The sequence below is a fragment of the Marmota marmota genome, unplaced genomic scaffold (genome assembly GCF_001458135.2).
Source record: "Marmota marmota marmota unplaced genomic scaffold, marMar, whole genome shotgun sequence".
Taxonomy (NCBI): domain Eukaryota; kingdom Metazoa; phylum Chordata; class Mammalia; order Rodentia; family Sciuridae; genus Marmota; species Marmota marmota.
The window spans coordinates 303,990-325,591 of NW_026000109.1; the positions used below are offsets into that span (position 1 = coordinate 303,990).

General features: G+C 32.2%; 1 protein-coding gene across 6 annotated transcripts in view; it reads left to right on the forward strand.

Annotated features, from left to right (window-relative positions):
* Positions 1 to 21,602, forward strand: part of Ankib1 (ankyrin repeat and IBR domain containing 1) — a 125,593-nt gene that overhangs the window by 63,311 nt on the left and 40,680 nt on the right. For all 6 annotated transcript variants that reach the window (XM_048784605.1, XM_048784603.1, XM_015506728.2 and 3 more), the window contains exons 5-7: positions 2,373 to 2,490; positions 18,113 to 18,321; positions 19,539 to 19,627. In XM_048784605.1, the coding sequence (XP_048640562.1) occupies positions 2,373 to 2,490; positions 18,113 to 18,321; positions 19,539 to 19,627 (416 nt within the window). The remainder of the gene's footprint in view (positions 1 to 2,372; positions 2,491 to 18,112; positions 18,322 to 19,538; positions 19,628 to 21,602) is intronic.

Below are 21,602 nucleotides of genomic sequence, written 5' to 3' on the forward strand. Positions count from 1 at the left end.
CCCCCCCGTTAGTTTATCTGTACTATTGGTTTCTTTTGGGGGCGGGGGTGCAGAGGGTACTGGGATTGAACTCAGGGGCATGTGACCACTGAGCTACATCCCCAGCCCAATTTTGTATTTTATTTAGAGACAGGGTCTCACTGAGTTGCTCAGTGCCTCACTTTTTGCTGAGTCTGGCTTTGAACTCGAGATCCTCCTGCCTCAGCCTCCCGAGTCACTGGGAATACAGGCATGCACCACTGTGCCTGGCTGGTTTCTTGATAATAATCTATAAAGTCATAATTAAATTAACCATTTTCTCCCTGCTTAATTGGTTCAACATTGATGAGGTAGAATGATGGCTAATCTGAAAAAGAATATTTAGGAAATGAGTTCAGGAAATACACAATTGCTACCCCTGGGAATATCAAGAAATACTCTAATTATTGAGGCAAAGAAAGTTACTCCAACCCCAAACCTGGACTTGAAATACATTTTCTAGAAACAATGTGATACATAGTATATACTTACATAATAAAATGAATACTACAAATTTAACTATTAAAAGATGTACTAGGATTTTTTTTAGGAGAAAATGTGTTTCACAGTTAGCTTGAAAGGAAGCATTATACAATTAAGACTTTTTTCTAAGGATACTTAGGATTAAATTGAAGTGCTTCTTTCATTTTTATTTAATTATATTTCTATATAGAATAGTGTTAATTTTCCATTTATTTTCTAGTTAAGTTCATGGAATACCTGTATATGTAGGCATTCATGGCGTTGTAGCTGAATGGATACATATGAAGTAGGCTATAATACTGTGTGATGTGGAATGTATATAATGTTAAGTCTACCCCATAATTTTTAATAGCAGAAACACTAAAGATTGAATGTACACTGCTACTCCTGGTAGCTGTTTTACATCCCAAGTGATTTTTCTTTTATTTTTCAATTACATTTTTTCCATAGAACATGCTTTTTTAAATATTTTTTTTAATTCCTAACACTGCTGGATTTTTACGAACTCATCATGAAAATTATCATGATGAAAATCATTTCACATGCATATTCTAATGTGATTGTACCATAATTCCCTTAGTGTAGATCTGAATTATTTACTTTTTTTTTTCTCTTTTCAAATAACATTACAAATAACCAGTTCTGTCCACATTTGCAATTCTATCTTGAAATACATTCATACAAGTCAAATTAATAGGTTAAAAGATGAATATTTTAAGGGTTCATGATAGATTATGGTAGGTTGTTAAATGATACACTGATTTTCATTTTCATCTATAATGTTGCTGATGCTCACTGCAACTTTGCCAATACTGTGTTGTATTTTTTTTTTTTTTTTTTTTTTTGTAACCTTGGCCTTTGCTGGAGAAAGAATTTGTATCTTTAAGGCTGTTTATGTTTTATAATTTTTTTTAAAAAAAACTTACTTATGATGACAGAATTTCTATATATTAAATGTAATACGCCTTTTTTGGTTTGTTTGTTTAAATCTTGGCAGATTTTTATGGGGTTAAGTGTGTCAGTCTTCTCTGTCATTAATATACTCATTGCTTTTTATTTGTCCCTGCCAGAAGATATCTAAGAATAAGAAAGTTAATCCTGTCAACTCAGAAAAATTAGCCTTGGTGAATAGTCCTAGTCACATGAAGTTAAGTAAGAATTGATGAAATAATTACCATGATACTAAAAAAACCAAGCAAGAAATAAAAATAACATCTAATTCTAAAATATTTGTAAATCAAATACACTGGGTGAGATTTGTTCCTGCCTAGAGCTCTTTAAGAACTGTGATAGATACTACCAGAGGACATCTGAATGGTTGTTTTTCTAATAAATATTTGGGAATCTCTACTGCTTTTTAAGCTAATTTTTAATTCTTGTTTACTACAATGCATTGGTTACTATTCAGTGATTCAGTGACTGAAACTGCCTTAAGTGAACATACATGTATTTATATACAGTTGGTTTGCAGAAAGAACTGGATAAAAATACATGAGACCTTTAATAGTGATTATTGCTTATTCATATGATTATAAGTTTTTATTTCTAAGGCTTTTTTTGGTATATAATCCAGATTTGCAAAACTGTAAGGTATGATGGTTTTGCCACTATAGTTTTAATACTTTTGTTTTTAGAATGTTGAGTTGCGTGAGCCCCAGCATCTGCTTTCCAGCTTAAAAGGGACTTGTGAAAGGGTAGTTTGAAGTCTGTGACATTAGAACCTAAAAATACCATTTGAACTTCTATAATCAAATTGAAGCTGAAAGATTTAATAAATGATAATCTTATGTATTTGTTTATATATATTTTGATAATTCCTAAGTATCATGGCCAATCTAACTTCTAATTTCTAATTTCTCTTCTTTTCAAAGCCATATGAAGGATTAAGGCCTCAGGATCTTCGCAGATTGAAAGATATGCTTATTGTGGAAACTGCAGACATGCTTCAGGCTCCTCTATTTACTGCTGAAGCTTTACTTCGAGCCCATGGTAATGAAAGAAATGTCATGCTTCTGATCATACTGGTGTTTTTTGAAACTTTTCAGGGTTAAAAGATCAGTATTTTTGTCTTTTAATATAAAACAAAACAGTTTTTTTTTAATACTTGTATTTATTTTTCTGAGGTACTTAGGATCAAACCCAGTACCTCTCACATGTGCTAGCAAGTGCTCTACCACTGAGCCACAACCCCAGCCCCATAAAACAGTTTCTTAAACAAGCCTAACTTGTTTTTTGCATCATGGTTACTGCATTAGTCATCATCCTCATGACATTTTGTATTTTGAAGCATAAAATGGCTATATTGAATCAAAGGGGGAAATTAGGCATTTCTTTTTTAAAATTGAGATACTAAATCAACTTACAGTGTCATTTTAGAAATATATCTGATTTGAGTGTGATTAGGTGTTGGAATCCATTGTGCTAGTCCTCATTTTAACATTTTTTTTGCTGAAGTCATTCACTTATAAAATTGTAGTACTTCATTTATAAATACCTTAGAATTTGTTATTAGTTTTGATGGTTGTGTTTCAGAAAAAGCTGTTTCTCACCATGAAATGTATAAAATGATCTTAAAAACTCAAGCATATACATCACTTTTAAGGGTTCTTTTAATTTAAAAATATTTAATATTTACCTCTCTTTAAAGGTAAATGTTGAAATTTTAAAAATAAAAACAAAAATTAAGGTAAATGACTATTCCACTTATTTTGAGGTTCTAGCTTTCTGTTTTAACTAGAAATCTCTATCTCCACCTTCCAAAATGTTTATGTAATCTTTTACATTTTTATTAGTTGTTGATGAATCTTTATTTATTTATTTGTTCATATATGGTGTTGAGAATCAAACCCAGTAATGTTTTGATAAGAAGAAAATTTAAACTCTATATTTCATCATCCATTGATCACCACTGTTAATATTTTGTTATAAGCTTCCAGAATTGTTTCCTTCAATATTGATGTTTCTAGGATTGTACAATTGACATTGTTTTCCTATTTCATATATCAATGGCTCTTAAATTTTAGTATACAAAAGAATGCACTGGGAAACTAAACATAGATTGCTGACTATGAAGACATTAGGTGTGCAGTTAGGTATAAAAATGCATTATAAACAAACTTACTAACTAGATTACTTAGAAACATTGCTAAGCTCATTTTTTTAATGAAAGCAGTAGTTTCAAAAACCACCTAAACAGTAAAGACTTTATCTACAATCTGACTTTAAATTTAAGTATTCTAGATTGTATTTCTAAATGCCTACTTATCATTTTCTCCTCAACCTAAGAATGTCCACAGCTAAACTCATGAGTGGGCATCTACCTTTACCTAATTAGCTAGCCAGAAACTTGAAAATCATACTTTATTCCTCCATCTCTAGCTTTAGTTCCATCATTCCACTTCTCAAATATCTCTCAGCCTCTGCCTACCTTCTCTAGGTCTTCCCATTATCACTTAAATTCAGGCTCTCATTATTTTTCATCTAAACTGTAGTGCCCAAGTCCAATTAATTTTTCATATTACCAGTAGGTGTCCTTTTAAAATGTCAGTTGGAGCATGTCACTCCCTGCTGAAGACTCTTCACTGACTCTTCACAAACTTAAAAGCATCCAAATTTTTTTAGTAGACTTTATGATACAGGCTTCTTTGCCTAGATTGTGTCTCCAGTTCTTGACCTGACCCACTCCAATTGTTCTTAAAAATCTAGGAAACCTCTGAGTATGTCTTCCCAAGTCTCTGTTGGTATCCTTCCTTTGTATTCCCATTGTATCCCATGCATATATGATACACACTTAGAATATAATATTTCAGTTTCTTTATTTGCTTTTTCTCTTTATTAACCTGAGAGCTCCTTAAGGCTAGGTTTTAATGTTTAGTTTCTTTCCACAATACCTAACATATATTGATCTCACAGAAAATAGTTGAGGAATGAATAAATAAGATACCTGAAATGTTATAATTCAGAATAGCTTTTAAAATCATAATTTAAAGGCAGAATGTTTTCTTTTTAGCCGGGTAATAATTCTTACAATCAAGATACAAAAATTTCTTCAGAAATACAAAATACCTTAATTTGTGTTTACTCAGGGTAAGGTTCTAACTAATTGAATTTTAATGAGAACTATATTAGACATACAAAGTTCATCCTCTTGAATTTCTCTCAGTAATAAAAGTAACATATAATTGAGTATTACCTCATGAAAAGATAAATAAAATTTACAGAATATGAGACCAATGCTTATTTATTTGTGCTTAGAATAAATTTATTGAAGCATCATTTTTAACTATGGGCAATTAAACATTGGTGGTCTGCATCTCAATTTCTCTTTTCCTAGGTAATGATATCTTTTCCCAAGTCCTTTATGAACATAATTTTTTTCCCTCTGGATTACATCTTCCTTTTGTGCTAGATACCTTACATATAGCTATCTTTTTTTAGATAGGGATTTTATTTCAAAAGAAAAATTACCTAAAATATAGTAATTCAGTCATTCCCTTACGTAAATGACTTTTCAGATTTTTCTCTAGGAACAAGTTGGAAAGAGGTGACTACGTTGAAGATATTGACAAAGATGTTGAAAAGGAGCTTTATTATAACTGTCTTTTTGAAAACCCCTCCAGCATACCTCAAAAACACCTTAAACTCATCATGTCTAAAACTAAAATCATGCTCTTCCAACTGCACCTGGTTCTCTGATGTTACCTATGTCTGTAGGAGCACCAGCCAACCAACTGGATATTCAAGGCAGAAACTTGGGACACCAAATTTGACATTTCCCCCTCCCTCAGACTCTGCGTCCTATCATTATTGAATTGTCAGTTTCACCTCCTAAGCTTTTTTTCTTTGTGTGTGTGTGTGTGTGTGTGTGTGTGTGTTTTGGGAGGAATGGGGTCACTGGGGATTGAACCCAGGGGCACTTGGCCACTGAGCTACATCCTCAGCCCTATTTTGTATTTTAGTTAAAGAAAGGGTCTCACTGGGTTTCTTAGCACCTTGCTTTGCTGAGGCTGGCTTTGAATTCGCCATCCTCCTTCCTCAGCCTCCCTAGCCGCTGGGATTACAGGTATGCAACACCACACCAGGCTCTTTGTGTTATTTCTGTTACCACCGCTTATCCCTGTTCTCTGTCACATACAGTAGCAACTTCCTAGTGTACTTATGCCCTGTCTGATTTTTTTCTATATGTCATATTAATATTTTTATATCTAATCATGGCAGCTTGTCCTTTCTGTCCCCATTCCCAACTTTTCATTGACTTTATATCACTACTAAACTGAAGGTAGAGATATTTGTAAACAAAGTTCTTCAACACTGAGCCCCAGTCAATTTGTCAAGCCCCATCTCACAGAAATCTTCCCTCTGGTCTCCTTGCTTCAGCTATATTGACCTTTTTAATTTCACAAGGCAGCCACCTTCTCCTGCCAGAAGCTTTTGAATATGTTGTTTCCTCTCTTGAGAATGTCTTTTCTTCTCCTTTCATCTGGTTAACTCCTGCTTATTATTTAGATGTCCTCTCTGCCATTTTCCCCAGATCACCTTGTCTTACCTCCCTTACCTGAAGTTATCCAGCTCTTCTTCATGTGATTCTGACTGGTTATTGGTGTGAGTGTGTATAAAACATTATTTTATTAATGTCTTTCTTCTTACAACTGGAAATACTATGAAGATAGGGATTATATCTGGTTTTTCTACTATTCTTCACTAATTGATATAGAACATGGCACATAGAAAATATGCACAGTATACTTGCTAAATGACTGATGTGATAGGATCAAGGTAGAAATTGAGCTGAAAAATATTTATAGTAGGTAGGATTAAAATTTAGCATATTTAATCTGTTTATACATTATAGTAATTTTTTTCTTTATTAAAAAGTGACAAGGTGGGCTGGGGTTGTAGTTCATTGGTAGAGCTTGCCTAGCATGTGTGAGGGACTGGGTTTGATTCTCAGCACCACATATAAATAAATAAAATAAAAGTCCATCAACAACTAAAAAAAAAAAATTTTTTTTGAAGTGACTTAAGGGCTGGGGTTGTGGCTCAGAGGTGCTCAGAGCGCTTGACTCTTATGCTTGAGGCACTGAGTTCCATCCTCAGCACCACATAAAAATAAAATAAAGTTATTGTGTCTACCTACAACTAAATTAAATAAGTAAATGTTTTTTAAAAAATGACATAATCAGGTTGAGGTTGTAGCTCAGTGGTAGAACACTTGCCTAGCACATGTGAGGCACTGGGTTTGATCCTCAGCACCACATAAAAATAAATAAATAAAATAAAGGTATTGTGTCCATCTACAACTAAAAAATATTTTAACATGTTGTAGATGGACACAATAATATAATCTATGTAAATAAAAATTGAATGGGACACAGGGAAATGAACATTGTTTTTTACAATAGTATGTCTACATATGATTATGCTTTTTAGAATTAATACATGACATACGCTTTCCATGTTAGTAAATATATGGCTTCATGATCTTGCAATCATATAAAAATACTCTTTATTTGTATCATTGTTTTCTTTATTGCAGTTATAAATACTGTACACCTTTTCATTTACTGAATTAGGATAAGTTCTTACTTTAAAAAAAAAAAAAAAAAGCAAAGCATTTGTAGTGACCCTCCAGAGAGGATTGCCCCAGATCCCAGGACACATAGAATGTTGATCATAGAATGCTAGGAGAAGACCACAAATGATAGGTAGACATAATTTCTATCATTTTAAAGTTGTAATTTACACTTACTTTTAAAATTATTTTCAATGCTGAAAGTGTTGATCACATAATTTAATAAAATCTAGAGATTTTTCTTTCAATAATTTTGTAATATGTTTAGAGATGAATCAGTACTTCCTGAGGTGTTCATAGGTAAATGGCATTATATCTGAATGGTAGAAAGAGTCTTATGATTCTAAGTCCAAGAGGCACCATTTTCTAAAGGTTCCATATGCCATCAGCTTGGGACCAAGCCTTGAACACGTGAACCTTTGGAGGCATTTAGAATCCAAGCCATAACAGATGGAAATTGTAGAACTGTATAACACTTTTAGATACAATTTGTTCATATTTTGGAGGTATATTTATGTACTTGGAATCATTTATATTCAGAGTTGGTTGTTTTAGTAGTGCATTTAGCCAGAAAAACTTTGGAAGTCTTCAGCCAGTGATGCTGAAAAAAATATTTCATTGTGGTTACCTTTTTCACCAATCTTAAGTGAATTTTTTTTTTAGTTATCTAGAAGAATTTACTTACACTTCAGAATTATCTTAGATATAAAACAGAGATATGTCTAATAAGTTTATTCAATTTCTAAGCTGAGCCATTACTTCATTAAGAGGTCATTAAATTTTTAATCATTTGTGGGGACATGAAATGTATATACCCCAAATCTGAAACTGATTAGAAAAAAATAAGCAAGTTTACTTAAACGAGGCACTTGCTACCTTGTTTTCAATTCTTTCTCTGGAGATAATTTAATAAAACTATATTTGCTTAAATTAAAAAAAAAGGATAAGTTCTTACAAGTAAAACTACGATTTAAAGAATATACTCTTCATCAAAACTTTGCAATTCTTAATTACAAATGAGGTCTGGCTTATAATAAAAATTTTTATAAAGGGATTATATTATCCTAAGAAAATTATTTTTTCTTTATATGCCTCACAATTTGATATATTAATATATTTTACATGATACCAATTCATTTTTATTGCAATTTTCTCAGTACATCACAAACATTTTTCAATAGTTGTTTATACTATTACAGTCTTTAATGGCAGCATATAATAAAATTACATGTTTATTGGATATTTGTATTTTTTTTATTGTGATTTCTTTTGTGATCTCTTGTACTATTTTTTTCTGGTAGAGCCAAAAAATTGTGTGTTATATTTTCATTATCATTCTTTTGAAAGTGTTTAAATTTTCCCTTCTTTGACTCTGTTATTTAGAAGGATATGCCTTCTAAATATTTGAAATTTTTCTGGATATCCTATTAACTATTTAAACTTTTGTCCACTAGGATTTCATTCTTTTGTAATTTGTTGTGACTTGTTTAATGGCCTAATACATAGTCTATCTTGATAACTTTCCCATGTGTACTTGAAAAGAATCTATTCTGCAATTGTTTAGTATAGAGTTCTGTTAACATCAATGTATTATGCAAATTTTCAGTGTCATTACTAATTTTTATTATCTAGTTCTATTGGTTGCTAACAAAGGGATGTTAAAATTCCCATTTATGGACTGGGCACATTGGCGCATGCACACCTGTAATCCCAGCAGCTTGGTAGGCTGAGGCAGGAGAATTATGAGTTCGAAGCCATCCTCAGCAACAGCGAGGCACTAAGCAACTCAGTGAGACCCTGTCTCTAAATGAAATACAAAATAGGGGGGCTGAGTTTGTGGCTTAGTGGTAGAGCGCTCGCCTAGCACATGCGGGGCACTGGGTTTGGTCCTCAGTATCACGTAAAAATAAATAAATAAAATAAAGGTATTGTGTCCAACTATAACTAAAAAACATTTAAAAAAAAATTTTTTTAAGTAGAAAATAGGATTAGGGATATGGCTTAGTGGTTGAGTGCCCCTGAATTTAATCCCCTGTACCCCCACTCAATAAAAAAAATTCCTTCCTATTAATGAATTCTATTTTTTATTTATTTGTTTTTATGTAGTGCTGAGGATCAAACCCAGGCTAGGCAAGTGCTCTACCACTGAGCTATAACCCCAACCCCTGTGTAAATGTTCTTAATGCTGTCAGTCTCTTAGTATATTTTGAAGCTCTGATCCCAGTCTCATACACATTTATGACTATGTCTGACTTTTATCATGAAATGTCCCTTTTTATCTTTCCTATCACTCATTTTTATCCTTTCATTTCACTATATGTTTTTTGTCTTTTCTGTGTTTTGTTCCTCTGTTCCTTTTTTCCCTGCTGTCTTTCAAATTAATTGAATGATTTTAGAATTTGACTTTAATTATCTCTTGGGTTTTAGGTTATTCTTGTTTGCATCTTTTAAAAAATGCTTTCTCTCTGATCTCCTGTATACTTATCTTTTTACAGTCTACTTAAAGTTAATGTGGTACCATTTCACATAAAATGTGGATCTATTGTTCCATCCTTTGTGTTATGAATATCATATTACATACATTATAAATTTCACAACATTGTTAAAATGTTTGCTTCAAACAATCATATTTTAAATAAACATTTTTTTCCTATTCTTTAGGTTGGATCATTTCTACTGATCTGTTATTATCTGTTTCACCCGATTTTACCTTTGATCTCTTTCATCTCTAAACCAAAGTTAACCCAGTGATTTTTTTTTTTCTTCCCTTTTCAGATACTGTACTTTTTGGTTCTAAAATTCCCATTTGGTCCTTTTCCTTTACTAAGTTTCCATTGGTGATATTTACACATTTTTTTATTTATGACCTTTAGCAAAAAGTTATCATTTAAGTCCTTAATAATCATTATTCTAACATGTGAATCACATCACCTCAGGGTTGATCTCCATTGATTGCATTTTCTTACATTTTCCTTTTTCCATACATCTAGTAGTTTGGGCTTGCAGCTTAGACATTTAAAATGACTTATTGGAGGGTCTGGAGTTTAGTTCAGTGGAAGAACACTTGCCTACCATGCAGAATGCCCTGAATTTGATCCCCAGCACTCCAGAAAAACAAACCATCAAAATGATATATGGAGCACTAGACAAGAGCTCAGTGACTCAGTGATATTGTGCTTACGTAGCAGGCACAAGGTCCTAGGTTCCATCTCTAGAACTATCCACACACAAAGAAAACACAAAGATATATTGTAGAGATTCTGAATTCTGTAATAATCCTCTGAGTGTTGATGTTTGTTTGTTAACATTATACTTCAGACTCCCATTTTCTTGCAGTGGGCAGCGGCTGAATCTTTGTTGACTTGTTTTAACTGCCTGGAATCTGTTCCATATCACCAATGAAAACCATGCACAATTCAGGTCCAAATCAGAGATTTGGAGAGTCTACATTCAACATATCTGTGGCTTTTTATTTTTATTTTTATTTTTTAGAATATTCTCCCTCCTTTTCTAGGTGCTCTGGTAACCCTGAATCTAATCTCACTTCTTCAGGCTAATAAAATTTCAGGTTACCATTCTTGTGCTACATGGAGTCTTCCCACAGGCAAAAACTTAAAACACTCATACAGTGCTATTTCAGTTTGGCCAAGTGACAACTCCACTTCTTTTTTGATTGTTCACTATTATCTTTAGACAGTACTGTCTTTAGTTGTGATTGGTATTTTGTCTAACATTTATCATTGTTATTGTAGGAAGGTTGGTCTGATAGGAGGGAATTACTTTACTTTTACCAGAAATGGAACAGTACTTATTACATTCAAAGCATTCCTCATGTTTTTTAAGGATTATAAGGAAGACAGTTATATCATTTCTAAGTCATGGTCATTCTGCTCCCACCTTTTCCTTATCTTTTGTCTGGTTTATCTGGTTTATCTGGCTTATCTGGTTATTGGCTAGCTTTCCTGTGTAACCCTTGGTATAGTGATTCTTACCACTTGCTTGGCTTACGTGAAAATTCAGTCACTAATTTGTTCTTTACTGTGTGGCAAGCAGTAGACTTTGAGAAATTGTCTAGACCTCATAATCATTTGGGTAGGAAATTTATCAGTGAATAGGTGATAATTAATCCTGAGACATGAATTGGTGTAAATATACTTTGTATACAACCAGGGAAAAAAAGAAAGAAAGAAAGAAAGAAATCCTGAGAATGCCTCTAGTTTTTTAAAGTAAGAAATAGTCACTGAGCCAGGCATGGTGGCTCACACCTATAATCCCAGCAGCTCAGGAGGCTGATGCAGGAGGATTGCGAGTTCAAAGCCAGCCTCAGCAATGCCAAGGCACTAAGCAACTCTAAATAAAATACTAAGCAATCTCTAAATAAAATACAAAGTAGTGTTGGGGATGTCGCTCAGTGGTCGCTTGTCCCTGAGTTCAATTCCCGGTACCAAAAAAGAAAGAAAAAAAAGAAATAGGCTGAGCCAGATGCAGTGATGCACTCCTGTAATCCCAGTGGCTCAGGAGGCTGAGGCATGAGGATTACAAGTTCATAACCAGCCTCAGCAACTTAGTTAAGCCCTACACTACATTTTAGCAAGACCCTATCTCTAAAATAAAATATTAAAAAAGGGTTGGGCATGTTGCTCAGTGGTTAAGCCCTTCTGGTTTCAGTCCCCATTACCAAAAAAATGAATAGGCTTTTGGTTTGAATCAGATTCTCCTCATCATGTTGTTTTTAAATATTTTTTTTAGTTGTCAGTGAACCTTTATTTAATTTATTTATTAATATGTGGTGTTGAGAATTGAACCCAATGCCTCATGCATGCCAGGCAAGCACTATACCACTAAGCCACAATCCCAGCCCCAGCCCCTTATCATGTTTTTGAAGTATCTTTTTCTTGCTATTTAAAAGCTTTCTTTTTAAAAAATCAGGAATAATTTTTAAGTTTGTTTGACTTTTTCCACATCTTAAAAGAAATTATAATACTATTTTTATCTTTCATAACACTCAAGTATTTTTATATTAGAAAGTTAAGACATTTGATCTTGGGGTTTATATCATGCTCTATTTGGTTTCCTAATATTTTATTTAGATTTTGGCATTATAGTATAATAAATACTCTTTTAACTAGCATCAGTTTAACTTGACTTTGTCAAGTAAGGACTTTTTTTTTGCCAAGTAGACTGAGAGTATTGTTGGCTAGGAGATTTCTTTTCAGAATTCTCCTGTGGTTGACTTGAATTGTGTGCTTACCAAGCTTTGGTTACCAAATCTGATTATCCTAGTTGTGATTGTATAATATAATGAATCATACTGATAAAATATTAGTTTAAAAAATTATTATTTTTCTGAAATTAAAATTGATTACCTTGGAAAGCCTTGATAAAGTAAGTTACTTTTTAAATTGCTGTTTTATTATGTGTGAGTGAAATAAGTGAAAAAAGAAGAGGGAGATCATAAAAATCTAGGCCTTTACATTCAGATTACTACCGGATGTATTTTAAATCTCATTGTAAAGAAATGATGCTGAAAACTTGTATACATGTTTTATGGGGCAGTTTAGGCAAGAAATAGGAAATAGAAGTAGAATGAAAGTCAAAGAAAAAGCCTTGGCCCTACATAAAAACGATTAGAAAATTAATGTATATGCTTTTATTAAAAGTTTGATGGGTTGGGACTGAAGCTCAGTGGTAGAGCACGTGTGAGGCACTGGGTTCGATCCTCAGCACTGCATAAATAATAAATAAAGATATTGTATTCAACCACAACTAAAAAAAAATTTTTTTTAAAGTTTGCAATATGTGTGTATAATTATTTTTGTAATTCTACATTTTAACTGACCAATTATACTTGCTAATATAAAGAAGACTTGGTTTATGTAAAATTGAGTTTTGGCATTTGGAGTTTTTATGACAGCCTTTTAAAAATCCCAAGAATTGTTACATAAAATTTTGGAAAATTTTGCTTATGTCTTATATTTTTTAAAGAAACAATTACTGTACTTCCCAGTTTCTTCCATAATTTTTAGTCTGTAGGTTTACTACCTCTTCATGCATTCTTCAGTGTTAGTCATTTGCAATTTTCTAGAGTACTGTCAAACTTCATGCAGATTTTAATAATATTGGTATGTTATTTTATGTTTATTTGTTTCGTCATCAGATTTTTATTGAATACATACTTTGATCTAGACCTTGGGTTGAGCAGTGGAGATAAAATAGATTAGCAATATAGTTACCATCTCTCCCCTTCTATAAGTTTATAGTTTGAAAAACACTACATTTTCCTGCAGTTCTTGTCATTTTCTCTCAACATCTTGCTGTATTTCATTTTCAATTGAAATGTGTATGTACTGAGTTTTTTTGGACTACAACAGTATTGGCTTAGTTATTTAGCTTTTTGCATTTTTCAATTTAAAATGATTTTTTTATTATTTAAGTATTCTTTGTTTTTGTTTCAAAGGATTTCTTCATCTTTGTTCTTGAAGAATACCAATTTGGTCTCATTTTCCTTATTTGGCCAATGATGCTTTTTTTTTTTTTTAACTTATAACTGTTTTGTCCCAAGAAGTCTTTTATGATAATTTTGATTCTTACTAATGTTCTTATTAATATTTTATTTGTTGTTTCTCATGCTTCCTCTAAGAGCTTCTTATTTTATTTGTTAAATGTTCTATTTGATTTTCACATGTTGTTTTTCTTTGCTACAGCAACACCTTTTCTGCAGCTGTCTTTTTGCTCTCTGACCCTACCTCAGGGGCACTCCATTGGTTCCAGTGAAGAGAACTAGCCTCACCAGAAAATAAAACATACTATTAGCCACTATAATTCAGTCAATATGGCACCTGAACAAATCTAGACAAATAGACCATTGAAATGGAATAGCAAGCCCAATTTAAAATATTTGGGGATTTAATTTATAGTTAAGATATGCTAGCTTAGTAAGAAGACAATAGTCAATAAATAAGTGTAATATGACTGGCTGGACAGCTGGAGTGAAATTAAATTGGAATATTTAAAAAATAAAGAAAATTCATATCAGAAATGGAGGGAAGACATAAAATCAATCCATCAATCTTAGGAGAAGGTCTAGTAGACTGACTTTCTCAGACAAGCAACCAAGAAGCTAAAGAAAAGATAGGCTAAAGAATATTGACATTTTAAATTTTTGTTGTTAAAAGACATTGGTAAATAACCCAATAAAAAACTGATGAAAGGATGTGGGTAGGTAATTCACAGAAGGACAAATGTTAATGGCCGACAAACATATGAAAAGATATTTGAATTCATTAGCTGTCAGAAAAGTAAGTTAAAATAACAATATCAGCTGGAGTTGTAGCTCAGTGGTAGAACGCTTGCTTCTCACACGTGAGGCACTGGGTTCGATCCTCAGCACCACATTACAAAAAATTTATTATGGCCATCTGCAACTAAAAAATATTTTTGTAAAAAATAACAGTGCCACTTCATAAATATCTAAAGGAACTATAACATTACTGCAGAGGAAACTGGTTAAGTCCTCTGTTGTTTGCAGATATATGGGAATATGAGTGTTTGGCCCTATTCCAGGGAATTTATCCCAAAGAATTAGAAGCATGATGTGTAGTACAGCTTTATTGTTGTGGCAAAAAATAACTAAACAAAGCAGGAAATACTTAAGTAAATCATGGTACACAAATTGTTTCACAAGGTGGATTCAGTTATTAAAAAGAAAATAATGTTCAACTTGGAGAGTTTTTAGGAGGTTGATTAGTAGAAAAGGAAATAAAGTTTAGATTAAACTTATGTAAAATAATCTGAAAACCTTCATGTATGTATATAAGAGTTTACATATAATTATATTAGCATGGAAAAAAACATGGAAGGAGAAATATTTTGTTTCTCATATGTATTACTGACAAAGAGGGAAAGTAGAGAACAAGGAGAAACAAGTAAAAAAACAAAAGCTTCTGCTCTAAAAATAGCATATATGATATACTATGTGTATCTTTATTCATAATATACATATGTTTTACAAAGTATTTGATAAATATTTTAAGAAATTTTTTTCAGGTAGATTTAAATATAAAATAATTTAATGTTATAAAATTTTTTAAAATATTTTAAACTAATGAGTGTATTCATCAATTCTCATAGCCTCTTTTAGTTTTTCTTTTTAATTGCTTTTTTTAAAAAAATACTTACTTTTTATGATGCTGAGGATCCAACCCAGGGCCTTACACACGCTAGGCAAGCGCTCTACTGCTGAGCCACAACCCTAGCCCCTTAATTGCTTTAATATAAAATCTTTCAGTATGTTTTTAAAAGTATGTTTTAGTCAATATATTATTTATAATTTGTAAATTAAGAAAGGAAAATCCAAACAAGGTATTTTAATGAGATGTTTTGCCATCATTTACAATTGTAACTTTTAACCAGATTTTTCAGTTACCAGTCTGTTTTTAGTAGACTAATGTGCACTTAAATTATGCCTCACTTTAACATATAGTTGTGCTAATTTCATGTTTTAAAGTTTAATCTATCATTCTGTAAAGAGATAATGCCGTCTGTCTCTTTTCCTCACATTCTCTTTTAAACCTACCAGCCAAAGTCTTATTTTAAAAGACAAGATAAAGTTTTTTTGTTTTGTTTTGTTTTGTTTTTAAGCCTGGATAAACTGTGTATACCTCAGCATTATTTTATCTATTTCTTAACTCTATTCCTTAAGTTTCCAAAGTAAGTTCATAACTTCTTCAATATAGTTCTCTGGATAAAACCCTCAATTCTCTTCCAAGACTATGATCCAAATGTCTTGTGGTCATCACAAGTTGTGTGATAAGTCCTGAAATAATGATAATAATTAATTATAGCCTAAATTTATTGATGTTACCATCTGCCAGCCATTACTTAAAGCATATTATGTATATTCAGTTAATGTTCATGAAACCAATAGGGTAGATACTAATTAGTCCCAGTTAACATGTAAGACACTTAGATACAAAGAGGTTAAGTACTTGCTTACCACTTTCTTTTGAAATTGATGAGAGTTAATAAAACAGACATGGAAGATTGGTTTTTCCTAATGTAACTACAAATCCCTATAGCTGCTAAAAAGGAAGGAAAGGATATCTTTATACCAGTCAGTATCACCTCTTAAATATTAACACATCAGTCAAGTTTAAAGAAACCAGCATTAGGGGCTAGGAATGTGACTCAGTGGTAGAGTGTTTGCCTGCCATGCCTGAGGCCCTGGATTTAGTCCCCAGCACCAAAAAAAGAAAGAAACCATCATGATGTATTATATGATGTTGCAAGAATTAAGAGTGGTCAGGTTTAAAAAGAAAGAAAGATTCTTATGAGAAAACTAGGAAGATAAAACATTTAGTACTCTTATCTCTAAAAATTTCTCCATAAATATCTATTCAATTAAAGGATTTTTATATGTTAAAATAAGTTTCTACTAATAAAATTAGTAGATTGCTAAATTTTATGCCATATGTTTTAGAAACAAAATTCATAACTGAGAAATATAAATGCCTATTTTATATATACATATAAACTTTCCATACAAGTAGAAAATTTAGGTTTATACTGCAGTATTTTAAATATGCAAAATTTAGAGGACGGTCTACAGGACCCACAAGAAAGTCAAATGTTGCATACAGGCAATGATCAGAGTAATAACCTATAGTTAGTAATAACCTATCAAAACACTGATTCCATCTAGCACCTTTTCTTGAAATGTACTCACATGTAGTTTTTTCAGTTGTTAGGGGTTTTTTCCCTCCTGTGTAATTTGACTCCTATTTTGCTTCTTTCTCCCAGTCTTCCCAAACTAGGACTTCCTATACTGCAGAACTGTTTTAAGTCTTACAGTTAACTTCTGTGCTTCTGTATTTTTGGTTTCCTCAGCTGGAAATACACTTCCTCAATTCTCATTGCATGTTTGAATGGTACTTATCCTGTTAAATTGCCAAATGCATTAGCTTAATATGATTGAAAAATTCTTGTGTAGAAAATTTCCACAGTTATTTGTATTTGAGCTGTAAAATTTTATAGAATGGACCTACAGTGAATAAGTTGTCCTTTTTGACTTTTTTAGGGTGGGGAGGATGCTGGCAATCAAACCCCCAGCATTGTACCTACAAGACAAGGAGTCTTCCATTGAGTTGCATCCCCAGCCTTTAAGTTCACCCTTTTAATATACTTGTAAAATAGTATGTGGTAGTGGAAATGACATAGCTTTGGGATCACAGAATACTTGTCAAGTATCTATCCATGTGAGCGCGGACAAGTTACATTAACTAACTATCCTGAGTATTGTTTTCTTCATTAAATAATTATTTCAGTCATTAAATAATAATTGAAAAGTTTGCTGGGAGGGAAAAATTAAATAGTATGTATAAAATAAATATATTAATTTATTGTTTTTAAAGGGTTAGGTTTTTATGGCTCTGGGACTTTATCATAATGTGTTTCACTTGGCCATTTTATAAATGTTCAGCGTAGAAAGACAAAACTTTTTTTATAGTGAAGCCAGATTTGAGCTCACTTAAGACAAAATTTATACCTAATTCACTAAAACTTTCTTTATAACCCTTGGGAAGTTCCTTCTGTTCTCAAGCTATTTGTCAAGTGATTTTTAGGACCTGATACTGGTATTGACATGCTTGGGGTAACTAGATAATCATTTTACAACTTCACGCTAATGAGGCCATTTACAAAATTGCATATTGAAAGAGTAAAAGAGGCTAAAAATTTAGTAAATTCTAAAAGTGATGTGTATCATCTTTTATTAGTAGAAATTAAGAGATTGTTAGATATTGACACACTGGTAAGCCACAGTAGGTTATAAGGGAATTTAAATTCTGCTTTAAAATATCAATAAATTTAACATAGCCAGATAATCATTTGCTGTTACTGCTTGTACATAAATACTACTTTTTTTCCTTAGGTGACCAATATCTTTTTAATTTATCCAGACTGTTTCTTTCACTGTTGTGTAGCTTTTAAAACATTACTATAGTTTCTGCATTTTGAGAGAGATCCATTTCATTTTTCTTAAAGACTGGGACAGGGAGAAATTACTTGAAGCTTGGATGTCCAACCCAGAGAACTGTTGCCAACGATCAGGTGTTCAAATGCCAACTCCACCACCAAGCGGGTATAATGCCTGGGACACGCTCCCTTCTCCAAGAACTCCAAGGACTACACGCTCTTCTGTCACCAGTCCAGATGAAATAAGTTTATCGCCTGGAGATTTAGACACCAGTTTGGTATGGTTTAGTGTACTACGGTTTAGTATAGTATGGTGTAGGGTGGCTATAGTATACTTCCCATAGCTTTGTTCTTAGTCTTTTAACTTTTAAATTATTTAATGTTATTCCATGGAATGTCTAGTTGTGTTCTTGTAATTGAATCCTATACCCTTCTTTAAAGGTTCCATTATTTTCATGCTTTAGTAAATGCTTATTATCACAGAATATTTTTGTGATCTGTAAACTATAGATCAAAACATAATAGTTTGGAGAAACCATGTACTCTCTATTTTCACTTAAAAGCTTCAGATACTAAAATATTGAAAACTGAATTTGTGGTATGTACTTTAAACCAAAAATGCAAAAAACATTTCTATGATTTCTTGAAAGCTACTAATTTTTAAACATTTTCAGTATATTGATGGTCATATATTTATTTCAGCAAAGCTTCTGGAGTTTGTCATCCAGATGCATTTCCATAATAAATATTTCCTCTTTATTAAGGTACAGTATTGCCCTTTGTGGATTTTTAGATTGGCATATCATTGGTATGCTATATAGGAAATTTTGATGTTTCTTGAATGGTTCAACCACTCAAACTTTGTGATTAATATGAAAGCACTCCTTGTTTCATCTAACCCATTTTGGAAAACAGAATCGTACTTTCAATTAATTCTCAACTATCACAAGATAAAGTTTGCTTCTAGTAAGTCATTGTGAGAAGATATATAGTTTTATAGCAGGGTTCCTTGCTTAGAAAGCTTTAAATTGCTACTCTTAATATCCTGAGTTGCTGTGTTAAAAGCACAAAGATAACTCTGGTTTTATAGATTGTCCAAGTTAAGTACAGGTTGAAGGACATGATACTGAGTGGTTATTTTGCAGCATGCAATTTGATCTTGACCTGAATAGATTATAATGATTTTTTTTCTTGCACTTCCTTTTCCACATTGCACAGATGCTGATAAATACATGAAATTAAGCGTTTCACTTTTGCATTAAAGTATTTAAGTTGTACAATAGTTTATAGTGAGATAGAAATTGTATGTTATTCAAAGATAGGCACTCTAACTGCCCTTATAACTTGGGAACACCTATTGTTAAAATTTATGATTACCATTCCAGTATTTTTACTTTTAAATAATGAACAAAGCAAAAATATTAATGCCCAAAATGAATGTTTTTACTCTCTCCAAAATATGACTGTTGAAGTCATTGTTCTTCTCCATCTCCAGTGTGACATTTGTATGTGCAGTATCTCTGTATTTGAAGATCCAGTGGATATGCCCTGTGGACATGACTTTTGTAGAGGATGTTGGGAGTCGTGAGTATATGAGCAGCTTAGTATCTCTTACTGCATGGTAGCATTCTGATTTGGTAATAAAATTGTTTGCTTTCATTACTTCTATGGATTATTTATATTCGTTTCAGAGTTACCCTGAAATTTATTGTACTTAATTATTAAAGAAGAATTATTTTTCTTATTTTGTCATCTTTCCAGCTACTTTAGTTATTGCTGTTTAGCTTAATATAATGTACTTTAGGAAACAAACAACTATTCTAAATAATTTTTCTTAGTATTTTAATGTATATAACATCTAATGTAAATGCCAGGCCTCTACCTAAATTTCAAGAATCAGTTTCTGCCTTAGTCCTAAGAATTCTAATCATTTGTTTTTGTGCTTTCTCTTAATTTTTGTTGATGAATAACCTTGAAAGTCTGTAAAAATGTGGATGTTTAAAATTCCTTTTTAGTCTATTCAAAGTTAAATGTTTCTGCTAGATATGGCTGAGGTGGAAAATGTATTTTGTTTCTCATGTTTATCTCTATTTTCCTTCTCATTACCTTGCTGAGATTTATATTTTCTTATTATCCATTAACTGCTTTGAGGTTGCACTTAAATGTAGAGATCTGGGGAATACCAGGTGGGTAAGAGAACAAGAAGAAATTTGAGCAATTTTTTTGGTTTTTGTTCTGTTTTATTTTTAACAGCTCTGTTGGGGTATAGTTTTCATACATCAAACCACATGTTTAAAATAAATAATTTGATAAACTTTAACGTGTATATATACACCTGTGAAACCATCACCACAATCAAGATAATAAATATATCAATAAATATAAATATATTCATTTCCTCTTGAATCCCTCATGCCCTTCTCATTCTGCCTCCCACCACCCAAAGCTATAGGTTTACTGGCCTGTGGTTCTGGTTTCATTTCGAATACATCTTTTTTTTTTCCTGTTTTCCAAAATGGAATTATGTGGCAAAGGTTTTTTTGGGGGGCAGCGGGGGGAAGCTACTACTTTTCAAAAGTCAGAATAAGTAAGAGTATCTATTTATTCTTTTGAAAACACAAGCTAGACTTTACTCTGAGTTTAATAGATAATTAATTTACAAAGGCCAAAATTCACAGTCTAAAGCAGTCTTTCATTTATCTCTGGAGGCTGAATGTACAGTACTTTATTTAGCTTAAAATTGTTAACTATAATGTAGTAGGATGTATTACCTGGGTTTTACCAGGTTTGCAGCTTTTGTCTTTGGTTCATATGTGAAAACAGCTCATCCAGGAATTACTTGAATTTTTTGAGCTTCTTTGATCTTTCTCATGGGAACCATCTCTTATACTCATCACAGACTAGCCATGAGAGTTTATGGCAAGATTCATATTTGAAAGATCTAATTATTGTTTTCCAAAGTATCTTACCATCCTACCTAGGTTTCTGTGCCCTTTCCCTGTAGATCTTGTCAAATAAAACATCAGTAAAGCAAGTTCCATGTTAAGTGATTCATGTTGATAAAATCACTTTTAAATTAATTGCAAACTTTACACAGGCTTATAAAAAAATCCTATCTAAAAATGAGGAAGAGTTTTTAAAGGTCTTCAAATAATTTTGAAAGCTCCTCTATCCTACTCTTCCCAGTGCCCCTATCTTCTCAGTCCAGCCAGATCTATGCCAAGGGCTTGAAAAAAGAGAATTATTACTTGCCACCCAGGCTAGAACTTACTGCCTGATATAAGGATAAGAGCTCAGGTTCTAGATATAATAGGCTTCTAGGTTGTGGATTTCAGCTCTGCTATTTATTAATTGTTGATTTAGGTAAATGGTAACCTGTCTGTACCTCAGTTTTCTAATTTATAAAATGATGTAAATAGTAAGTACTTCATAGGATTAATTTATTAAGTAACAGTATATATAAAGTGCTTGGAACAGGGCATATGTAATCATCTTCCTAAGCATTTTAATAAGCAAAGAGCCTATCTGTATGATAGCATCTTGAAGGTGATACACAAGA